Source organism: Mesoplodon densirostris, chromosome 2 (assembly GCF_025265405.1).
Source record: "Mesoplodon densirostris isolate mMesDen1 chromosome 2, mMesDen1 primary haplotype, whole genome shotgun sequence".
Taxonomy (NCBI): Eukaryota; Metazoa; Chordata; class Mammalia; order Artiodactyla; family Ziphiidae; genus Mesoplodon; species Mesoplodon densirostris.
Window position 1 is genome coordinate 177,388,664 of NC_082662.1, and position 12,096 is coordinate 177,400,759.

Sequence of the window (12,096 nt, forward strand, 5' to 3'; positions counted from 1 at the left end):
CGATTCTGTTTGCAGCCCACAAATGACGAAGAGAAGTGGGTGGTACTCAGCGAGTTAGGGAATTTGCTCACAGGAAGCTCCTGTTGAGGAATAACGGGCTGGGGATGAAGCCAGGCCTTTTCGCGCTCCCCCAGTTGATGCCCTACCTGTTCCTGTAGTAGTACTGACGTGCTACAGTCGTCGACCGAGCTTGCAGCCGGGCTAACGTGGCCATAGCCTCAGCGCGCCAGCTGCACCACTGGAGTTACTCTCGGTCTCCTAGGCAACCGGGCTAAACCATTCCGCTGGCTCCGGGGGTTCAACTTTTCGTTGACTTTACATTTTCTCCCTCACACTGTTTCAGTTTCCGGAAGACTAGAAAGAAAAATTAAGAAATTTTGCTTATGAAAAATTTCAAATTATTGGCTTCTATGTCTTCTCCGAGCAAAAGGAGGAGAGTCTCGGAGAAGGAAGCTGGCGTGAGGGCGAGGAGGAGAGCTAATGGTTGCTCCTGGCATCCGGTTTCCGCCTCCAGTCGGCTTCCGGAAGCTCAGCTCAAAATGCTGAACTGCTCCTGGGAAGCCGCTGGTGCTGTGGTAGTTGGAGTCTGTTCTCGGGCCTGAGCCTCGAGGCCAGGCTCCTGGGTGTCGTTAATGTTCGGGGCCGCCGGGCGCCAACCGATCGGAGGTCCAGCCGTCGGGAACAGCTGGTGAGGCTGGCGGCCCAGGGGATGGGAGATTTGGAAAGGGTGTGACGGCCGGAGGCCGCTGGACCTGGAATGGAAGGGGGAGGGAGTTGTGATGGATGATCTGAAGACCTTTAGGCCTTGCTCTCACTCGTGCCTGGGATGGACGCAATTTGAAGGCGTTGAGGTGTGTGCTAAAGATTTGCGAAGGAATACAGTTAATGCTTGCTGATGGCTTGTCTACCACGCCACGATAATTTAGGCGTGAACCTTTCTGTATTCCAGGAGCAATTCATTTCCTCATTGATTGTTGACAAGACGAGGGTAGAGAAGAATGTACCTTAATATAGGCCTTATTTCCTCATTTGCCTTTTTAAATTTACTAGATTATCCCAGGTGCTTTGGAAGATCAAATCCCAGAAATCTAGACTCCTGGAAGTTTAGTAGTGGAGGAGATTTCGCCTTCCTACGCCGGGTTTTTGGAGTAGGAGTAACCTACCAGTTTCTGCCCCTTGAACGTTCCATTCTAGTTCAAATAAGATGTGCATGGGGTGTCCCCTGAGAACATGTAAATGTCAGGATTAAATTTGGAGTTCCACTACAGTATCATACCACCAACGCCACTTTAGAATAATAAACTGCTTTAACTTGTCAGAGTGCTTTCACAAATACACACACTTTATCTTTATGACAGCCCTATGCTAGGAGATTATCAGAGGCACAGAATAGTTAAGTGACTTGTCCAGTGTTGCCATGTATCCTTTAGTCCTAGAGCTAGAAGGTGGGTTTTGGATTTCTAGTTGAAAGCTCTGTAATTCCGGTCTTGTTTTTCTCCCAAACCCTTTTCCTCCAAGTCTACCTAAGACTAACAGTGAAAGAAGCAAAATTTCCACTGACTGTTCTCAAACGTAAACTGTTGAACAACAGGTGAAATGCAGCTGTAACATGTCTGTCCATTCCTAGATCTGCAGCAAATGAGAATATGGGGGATTCTAGTAGCCTGTGATCTGAAGAATTTCTTTTGCATCACCTATCACTGAAAAGTTAAAAGAATATCTTGCCTAAAATGTTTTGAATGAGATCATATCATTCTGTAGTTCATTTTATAATGAATATAGACTTGTTTATGCTCCTTTTTAAAAAATTGTCTTAGTTGAAATATAGTTGATGTACAATATTGTATTAGTTTCAGGTGTCCAGCATTGTGATTCAGTACTTTTACAGATTATACTCCATTGAAAGTTATTACAAGATAATGCGGAGGGGCAAATTAGGGGCATGGGCTGAAGACATACAACTATGTATAAAATAGATGAGCAACAAGGATATACTGTATAGCACAAGGTACTATAGCCATTATCTTGGTTATGCTCCTTTTAAATGCTCACATTTTCCTGTGAGAAAAATAACACTTTTTTTTTAAATGAGCCTTTTTTTTTTTTAATGGTGAAGCAATGAGCATACAATAAAACACGTAGTTCTCAAGTGTTTAGTATTTTTAGTTTTGACAGTTGTATACACTGTGTAACCACAACACAAAACAAGATATGGGACATTTCCATCACCTCAGGGTTCCCTCTCCAGGGTACCTTTCTTAATGTTTCACCATTAAGCATCTATTTAAGGGGGGGGAAGACAAAATGTGCTCTGTAGACTGGTCTGCTCTTGTTATAGTGATACTGATTTGTGCGATAAATGACTATTTAATTTAAAAGTATGAGTCTTTCAACTCCTTTCTCACCCTTCCACCTTCCACCCAATTCATGGTTAGGTACCTCTTTATAATATAGAGAAACCCTCTTTTAGTTCTCTATTTTACTTGACATGGAATTCATCCTTTCTTATAGCACCAGAGTATAACATAGTGCCTGGCATGTTATCAGGGTTTTTGAATGGAATTCTTAAATCATGCCTGATTTGACAGAATGAGTGTGTTCCAGAAATTTGGATCCCTTTTTTCTAGTTCATCTGTGCAACCATCACTTTATTCAAAATTTCGTAATGGAATTGTCTTTTTCATTCATTGATCATACATTTGCCTGTACTATGCCTGTGTGTTTTATGCCGGTGACAAAATATCAGTGCCACTAGGGATGCTACTACTAAGCAGTTATTTGGTGCCGGGTTTTAAGTACATGTATCATCTCTTGCAAGTTTTTTGAGGTAGGTGCTATTATTTTTTGCATTTTAGAGGTGGTGAGACAGGAGAAGATGTAGTTTAAATATACACCCAAGTATCATATTTGCAGTATGATTCCAGTATATCTAAAAAAAAAAAAAAATTCTTAACTCTCCTAGCATACTGCCTATGTGTCCGATTGAGATACCATATCACAAAGAGTATATAAACCGGAAAGTATATGCCCAGATTCGTTAACCAGGCTAGAATTCTTGATGTATCTAACTCCCATCTTGACCAACTTTTTCTCCAATGTCCAGGCTGTTTTTTCAATTTTCAGGCACCACATGGGTAAATGTAGATGATTCCTCTCTTTCTTAATAGTTTGTTAAAAGGTAGAACTGATATTTTATAATTTAAAAGCCTAAGGAAGAAAAGTTTTATACAATTAAATAACAAAAGTTCTATTTTTTGTGTGTGTCAGGAAATATATGTTTTTTGTGCAAGTTATTATAAGTAGTTCATATTATATTTTTATAAAATCTTTATAGCTGGGAATGTCTATCTTCTCTTCCTGCCACCTCATTCACATACAATTTTGAAAGTAGGGTCCAAAAAGTATCTATTTTGGTACTTAAAATGTTAACCTGCCTTTTAAAATTTGATTCATTTAATAGACAAATCACATTTAGAATTTTGACACACTTTATTACTTTTTACTTTATTAGTGATTTATATGTAAAGTCAATTTCTGAGGGTTTTTTTTTGGAAAGATTTTGAAGGTTGAACTGAACAGATTTTTTAAATTAGTTCTTGATAATGAAACTATTGAATCATTATTGATCTACTGAGCTATAGTATCTATTTATTTCACTTTATGTGGCTTTGCTTTAAAAGAAAGCCCATTACAAATAAACTATTGATTCTGGACCTTTTCTTCTATCATTTCATTTCTATTTGCTATTTTGATTTTCTTTAGTTCTGGAAAACTGCATAGTGAAAATGTGCTTTTTAAATAACTGCTTTTGTTTTTTTTTTGCCTTTTGTCTTGAACTCAGTTTCATACTGTCAGGTTTGTCTGAGTCAGGTTTCTGTAATTTGAAATCTGGATTGTTCAAATTTTCAGTCAAGTCATATATTTCCTTTGTTGTTTGTTCATTCATTGTCATTGATTGGTTTGTTCATCCAGCAGACTTTTTTAAAACATCTGTTATGTGTCAAGCATTATGCTAGGTACTTGTAATTAATATTCAGTTGTCTTCATTCTCATTCCTTTTCTAGGAATTAAGAATATATTCAAAAATATTGAGTAGTCACCATGTATGAACAGTGCATGAGACTCATTTCCTAAATATTAGAAGGTTGCCTAGATGCACTTTAATATATGCTTGTTAGCAAGAATTGTTATGAATTATTTTTTAGGCTTTACATTGTTTGTTTTAGACTTTGACTTTATTTCCTTAGGCAGTTTTTTATTCAATAGTTTACTTTTTGAAAGTGTTTACTGTATAAGGAAAGAAGTTTGAATGACTCTTGAAGTTGTTAAATGAAAAAAAATCAAAAGAATGATCTTCAAATTTAAATAATGAATGAGCTGCCTTATTAGATCACTATTTGGAAAATAGAATTAGAAAATCACTGTTTGGAAAAATAGAATTCGATTTTTTTTTTTTTTGGTAAAGCCATGTATGAACTGTTTTTTGTCACGTTGCTAGGGTAAGGAGGAAAGAAAGCTTTCTGGGGGTTCCCGTGGTGACAGAAGTGACAAAGTAGTGGCTCCCAGCAACACCTCCAGTTCAGTGCAAGTCAGTAGAACTTTTGCTCCCATCATGGGAAATAAGTTTTTCTGTTTGGTGGTGAACCTTGTGGCTCTTAACTTGGAAGGATGATATCCTTTCATCTTTTTTTTTCTTATATCTGATGTTATTAGGATAGGAGTAGGTCAAATACACAGCATTAATTTTTTTTTAACCTGAGATTTTTGGTTTTGTTTTTTTTTAATCGATAAAAGTCTTTAAGGAAGTGCTTAAATTTCTTGAAATCCTATGCAAGATTTTTACAAATGTCTGTTAACTCCTCTCTCACCATCATTCAGAGAGGTTCAAGAACTCAGAAAAGTTGATGGTCTTAGCTTTTATTATGACATACTCAGGATTCATAGTATACTTTGTACCTCAAAACAAGAATGATTTGATATTTCAATAACAATTTCCTCTTATTTGTGTGTAGAAGTTGTTGAAAGATGAAATAACTGCTCTCACACATAAGTACCCATTCTTATCCTCACAGAATCCCTACAAGATAGTCATACACATTTTTATGATGAAGAAACAGAATCAAAAGATAAGTAATTTGTCCAAGGTCCTCTGGCTGATGACTATAGTATAATTTAGCTTCCAGATTCTTGCTTTGACTCTTAAAGCTCATGTTCTCTACAGTTTCCTCCCAGCCTTTTTCCCCCTAGTGAATTCTATTCCATATTTATTGCCTAGTGTCAATATAAAGTTATAATTAATCATTTGCATGTTTCAGAATAAGATAGATTCCCCCCCCCATGCTACTTTTTTAAAAAAGAGAGAAGATTACTTATAGTTAATGGTTTATATAGATGTGTCAAGGAATTTCTAAACTAGCCCAAGTGTTACCATTTAATGTTAGAGTTATTATTAATTTCCTATGAGCTGTCCCAAAATACATAAATAGAGAAAATTGAAGATGTAATCTCTTAATAGGTTACTAGACTGAGATAAAGACTTGTTTGAACAAATAATATTACCATTAAGGAAGGAAATCTGTAAATTCCTATGAGCAGCAGAAATCTTAATCAAACTTTAGAACATTCTGGGCCTCCCTGGTGGCGCAAGTGGTTGAGAGTCCGCCTGCCGATGCAGGGGATACGGGTTCGTGCCCCGGTCTGGGAGGATCCCATATGCCGCGGAGCGGCTTGGCCCGTGAGCCATGGCCGCTGAGCCTGCGCGTCCGGAGCCTGTGCTCCGCAACGGGGGAGGCCACAACAGTGAGAGGCCCGCATACCGAAAAAAAAAAAAAAAAAAAACTTTAGAACATTCTTATGGATCATATTTTGTTAAATTAGTCATAAAATTTAGCCCTTGATGTGGCATTTTGGAGGCTCATCATTTGCCTGTTTAGTCTCCCATGGTCATGGTCTACACTATAATGTGTTCATTTTAATCTGTTTGGCTATTTGCTATATACTTTTAGGACCAACCAAACTTTCCTATCTTAAGTAAAAGCTAACATGAATATCAAGGCATGCTAATTCCAAAACAATTTTCTTCTTAAGCTTGTGGTAGTAATAGTCTATATTCATCAGCATAGTTCTTGACTATGTACTGTTGGTTCAGTGTTTTTGTACTCACTGAATTTTTATTCATACAGAATCTAACACGTAAATCGTTATTCCCTTTAATTTTTGAAGCCAATTGAACAGTTGTATTTAGCAATAGGTACCTTTTAGCACTCCACTCCTAAAATTACTTAACTTTGTAGAAGATCTAATCTTTTACAGAGATGAAGATGAGAATTTTACCATGTACAAGGTGGTAAAGAGTATTTAATTTTTTTTTCCTTAACTAGATATGTGAAAGCTGTAGTCAATTACCCTTTAGGTATACCTGGAAGATTTTTGTTTTATAATGAACTTGGTGGGTTTATTCAGTAGACACACATGTCCATCCTCTTGTTATAGTTATTTTATCGGTATCCAGAAAAGGAAATTATTCCCTAATTTTCCTATATGTGCTATATTTTCCCTTCTAGGAATAGTAGTTATTGCCAATACAGGCTTCAAAAAAGTAATAATCATTGACAGAATGGTTAGTTGTTGGTTATTGGGGGGAATTTGTTTTCTGGGCTTTTTGGACTTCAACTCCTGCTATGCCTGGCTCTACGTTGTTGACTCCCTTTGAGGCCCTTGGTTCTTCGGTCAACTTGTCAGTTCTTTGAGGACATAGGAGCAGTAACTTAGGACTAGGGCAGCTTCCTGATTCTTCTTCCTTGAACCAAAAACATTCGAAAAAACCCTTAAACTCAGTGCAGTGTTTTCTACATTAACTGATCTTCCTCACTCTAGAGCATACATTGTTTAGGAAGCCCTTTTCTGAATTAATTAGAACTTGGTGTTAAAGGAAGCCAAGGAAAGAAATTCACTCATTTTACTGGATGTTTAATGTTGCCTGGAGGAGGACAAACAAACAAACAAACTTGACCTTTGGCCAAATATTCTTACCTGAAACTGGCATATCAATTTCTGGGTTGATCATACATTTTATAGATTGCTCAGCATAATATAATACCACCTGAAAAAACAAAATGCTTATCTATTCAAGTCATTTCCTTTTATAAAATCCAACTTTATATAAATAGTGGGACTGTAATTTTATTCTATTCATTTGGACTAGCTTAAGAAAACGATTAGTGAAGTGTTCTCAGACATTATACTCAGTGCAAACTATTCCCAAAAGATTTCATTTCCATTGGGTTCCAAATGAAGAGAAATTGTTTTATAAATATGAATATAAAACTTACAAATTAGCTAAGTGGTAATTCACTGGATTTTACTATAATTCAGTCTTTAAAACTATGGTTGCTTAATAAACATAGATTTTTGTACAGAAAAGTTACGTATTTCCAGTTTTCGCCTGCAGTAAGAAAGGGCTTACTTAGGAAAATATCTTTAGGATAAAATGTTTCCGGGCAATGGTCTTCAGTAACTGCCAAGGCAAAGGAAATAAATGAGCTATTGGTCATGTGATGGTCTCTTATAATGACTATTTCTGTGAAGCTTGTTAACACCAGTTTTACCTGAGAGGTGTAAGTAAAGCAGCTTGACTAGCTGTAATAGTACTGGCTTATTTACAGGAGTTTTGGTTGAGATTGACTTGCAGGACTCTGGTGAGTTGAAACTAAAAGGGAAAAAGTGATTTGAACTCTGAATGTCACTTAAATGTATTTTTTCTGTGTTTTTATAGGGGTTTTTTTGAAAAGCTTTTTAAAGTAGTTTTTTCGTTGATTCATGTTTGAATCACATCATGGAATAAATTAGATTCTTCTAGTTAAAATATTTTTTATTTTCTCTTAAGAAAATCAATATAAAATCAGATAAGGCTGACACAATTTTAATAATGTTATAAAGAAATTTTGCTTTCATTTTTAGTAATATTATTGGTTATATTTGATTAAACTGCATTAGTCACAGCAGTATAATGAATTAATTTAGATGAAATTAATGAATAGTATCAAATTTCAGTAGATTAAATCTGATGTGCTAAGCTCTTTCTAATGTTAGGACCATTACATTTTTCTCTTCTAAAGTAAAGCACTAAAGTTTAACTTCCAAAATAACCTGCAATTTTAGTTGGAGATTATATTCATGCATTGAGTTAATTAAGTTCATATTACTATTTAGAACCAGTCATTCACCCATTGATAAGAAAACTATTTCTTCAAAAAGTAAATTCCTCCAGAACCAGGTGATGGTGAGTCTTCCTTTAGACAAAGGATCTTTATTGTAGTACATGTTAAACTGGCTTCCAGTGAATTTTTTTAAAGGTACAGTATTGTTTTCAGAGATAATAATTTTCAGACTACGTTTCCTCCAAAGAAATAGTGTTAAAGGAAAAAAACAAAATATTCACTGCAATAAATGGAAAACAAAAAAGGCAATTATTAACATTTAGGTATTGAAATAAGATCCATTTGGCTTATCAATGTAGTTGGAATTGTAGCCCTTGTATTGGCTTAATGCTAATTCCTATGTGACGCATATTTCTCTTCATCAAATTCAGTGTTCTGAAACCCAAGTAACCTTTTAAAGGCAAAAAGAAATTTTTAGCGGCCCTCCAGATTTCATTTAAAATATATATATTTGAATCCCCATGTTTTTGAAAAATGTTTGTCTATATAAACTTTTTGTTTATTCATTCAGAATGTCTAAGGAGATAGATCTGGAAAATACAAACCCACATTAACTGAAAGACAATGTCCTATTACTTAATTGCTCACAGTATGCATTTTACTGAGGACTACATCACTGGTTCTTTTCGACTCACTTTCACCACCCAACTGCCCAGTGCTTTATGTTGACTCAGGTCTCTCATCCCTTTATTCTGTTCAGAAGAATATAATGCTTAACTGTGAGTCATCAGCTTTACATAGATGCGTATTAAATCTGTCTCAACAATAAATAGTATCCCCTGCTGCTAAATCAATCATAAATAAAAATGCAAACCAGATACTGGACTTGTGTAGCTGTTCTTGGCTGCAGTTGGGTGAGCATTCAGGCTCTGGAACCAGATTGCCACAGTTTGAATCCTGCTTCTCCCACTTCCTACATGTGTCACTTTGGGCAAGCCTACCTTAAATCTCTGTTTCTGTGTATTTCTGCTACCACCTTATAGGGTTATTATGTGAAAATGAAATGAGGTAATGCATATGAAACACTTAGAAATGAGCCTGGCACATAATAAATACTCAAGTGTTGGAAGCCTTATGTGTGTTTCATATTGTAAGTGTTAAATCCAGTTGAATCACACATGTGTTTGTTTTCAAGTTATCATTAAAATGAAAAGATCAAGTTGAAAGTCGTTCAAGGGAACTTGTGAACACCTGAAATTATAGACTATAAAGATTGTATGTAGACCAGGGGTCAGCAAACTATGGCTGGCCATCACTTGATTTTGTAAATAAAATTTTATTAGAACATAGCCATATCCATTCATTTCCGTATTTCTTATGATTATCTTGGCCTTACTATGGGAAAAGTTGAGTAGTTGTGACAGAGACCTAATGGCCTGTGGAGCCTACAATATTTTCTACTTGGTCCTTTATAGAAAATTTGCCTGCCCCTGCTATAAACTCTAGAAACTATACAGTCCTTTATAATCGAGAATATTTTGATCCTAGGTGCTTCTAGAACTCAGTTTAAGAAATGATTGTTCATGATCTTCATAAGAATGGTGCATATTTGAATTACCTGTAATGTTTAAAAAATAAAATCATGTGTCTGGGCCCTGTTGGGTTTTGAAAGGACCCGTATAATTTACAGAAGTTCCCAAAGAACACTAATGTTTAGCCCTGCTGACTAGTGGATGATTTTCTCACATAGTTCAGTTTTTTGTTTTTTGTTTTTGTAAGGCCTAAGAGACTGCTTCAGAGTAATGGTAAGAAAAACGATGGGCCATTTTAGATCAGTGGGGCTCCAGGTTGAATACAAACAGAGTTTCTGCTGCACTCGGTTGCGAGATTAGTGTGGTCTCAATACAATATATGCCTAGCGTTTGGTTAAATTTTCTTCTCACATATATTACAAACCTTGAACGTAGCTGCCTATCTTTCTGTCTGCCTCGCATGTCATGGCAGTGACTGGGTAGAGCATGTGGTGAGAAGAGGGTTATATGTTTCCTTGTTTCCTTAGAAATTAGTGTGTGTGTGTGTGTGTGTGTGTGTGTGGTGGAGGGGGACTGCGAAAGTTCTCTTTACTCTGTACATCTGCTCTGAAAACTGGCTTTAGGAAAAGGACAGGAGTAGACTAAGGTATGGTGATTTAAGGAGAAATAACTTTTCCATAATTAGACAGTAAAAATATAAAATCACTGGGCTCTTTCATTGCTGATATTATGCTTACTCTATCTTGAAGTAATTCCTGTGTTTAATAAAAGTACTTATACGAGAAAAAACTTAAAATTTTGAGTCAGAATATTTGGAACTGTAATATCTTAGATAGGAAAATTAAGCAGCTTTTACACAGTTCTTTATAATAACTATTAATTCTAGTCAGATTTAGAATGAATTGTCTGCTGCAATAAACCAGGTTAATATGGTTGACTCTGACTATGTAAATTTTTTTTCTTTCTTTAAAAAAATGTAGGCATTTCAGTCGAACCATGGAAGAACTGGTTCACGATCTTGTCTCAGCCCTGGAGGAGAGCTCGGAGCAAGCTCGAGGTGGATTTGCCGAAACTGGAGACCATTCTCGAAGTATCTCTTGCCCTCTGAAACGCCAGGCCAGGAAACGGAGAGGGAGAAAACGGAGGTCGTATAATGTTCATCACCCGTGGGAGACCAGTCACTGCTTAAGTGAAGGCTCTGATTCTAGTTTAGAAGAACCAAGCAAGGACTATAGAGAGAATCACAATAATAATAAAAAAGATCACAGTGACTCTGACGACCAAATGTTAGTGGCAAAGCGCAGGCCATCATCGAACTTAAATAATAACGTTCGAGGGAAAAGGCCTCTCTGGCATGAGTCTGATTTTGCCGTGGACAGCCTTGGGAACAGAACTCTGCGCAGGAGGAGGAAGGTCAAGCGCATGGCAGTGGACCTCCCGCAGGACAGCGCTAACAAGCGGACGGTGACCCAGCCCCTCGAAGGCTGTAGAGATCAGGACATGGACAATGACAACAGAGCTTACCAATGTCAAGAGTTTACCAAGAACAAAGTCAAGAAGAGGAAATTGAAAATAGTTAGACAAGGACCCAAAATCCAAGACGAAGGAGTAGTCTTAGAAAGTGAGGAAACGAGCCAGACGAATAAGGACAAAATGGGATACGAAGAGCAAAAAGTCTCAGACGAACTCATGAGTGAAAGGTGACTTTTCTATTCTCTGAATATAAAAATATGTCTCCACTGTTTGCCGTTGAATGTGTTTCGGATTTTAATTCTATTTTTAAATAATCATAAATTATGATAATGGTAGTGACATTACTGTTTAACCGTGGTTATATTTACTTATAATTTATGATGTTTAGCACAAAGCAAAATTGCTTGTCTGATCTATGAACAGTCTTTTGATTGTGTTATAATGACTTAATTTTCAGCTACAAAGAGAAAAGGAAATGGATTTTCAATGGGAAAGAATGCTTTTGAATAACAGCACATTTATAACTGTTAGAATTGCATTTATAATTATTTACTTGTTTAATTATAGAGCTTTAGCCGTTGGTGCTTTTTAGTGTCACGGTTCATCAGTTTATTCTGATTCCTGAGAACCAAAGTTGATACCACTTCACCGTGAGTGGCTAGATATTTTAAGAAGTCTGTAGATTGCTAGGAATTCTGATCACTTATGAATTGTAAAACCCAATTTATAGTCTAGAAACTCCTGATCTTGTCATTAGACAAATGGGAGAAGCAGTAATCCTTTGGCAGTTAGTCTAATCTGGCCATTCTAGAAAAGAGGTATACCACAATGATAGCTGTTAAGGACTGTTTTGACACCTTCAAAAGGTAAGTGATCACTTTTCTTTTACACAGAACTAATGTTACCTGCAGGAATGAGAAAACATTGACACT

At 36.4% G+C, this 12,096-nt stretch overlaps 2 protein-coding genes across 6 annotated transcripts in view; one reads left to right on the top strand and one right to left on the bottom strand.

Moving 5' to 3' along the window:
• SPATA17 (spermatogenesis associated 17) overlaps window positions 1–248 on the bottom strand; it is a 172,162-nt gene extending 171,914 nt beyond the window's left edge. Inside the window, exon 1 of the mRNA XM_060088662.1 lies at window positions 147–248. Coding sequence (XP_059944645.1) covers window positions 147–214 — 68 coding nt within the window. The 5' untranslated portion in view covers window positions 215–248. The remainder of the gene's footprint in view (window positions 1–146) is intronic.
• Window positions 249–528: 280 nt separating this feature from the next.
• Window positions 529–12,096, top strand: part of GPATCH2 (G-patch domain containing 2) — a 167,819-nt gene continuing 156,251 nt past the window's right edge. For all 5 annotated transcript variants that reach the window (XM_060091430.1, XM_060091432.1, XM_060091433.1 and 2 more), the window contains exons 1-2: window positions 529–688; window positions 10,672–11,391. In XM_060091430.1, coding sequence (XP_059947413.1) covers window positions 633–688; window positions 10,672–11,391 — 776 coding nt within the window. In that variant the 5' untranslated portion in view covers window positions 529–632. The remainder of the gene's footprint in view (window positions 689–10,671; window positions 11,392–12,096) is intronic.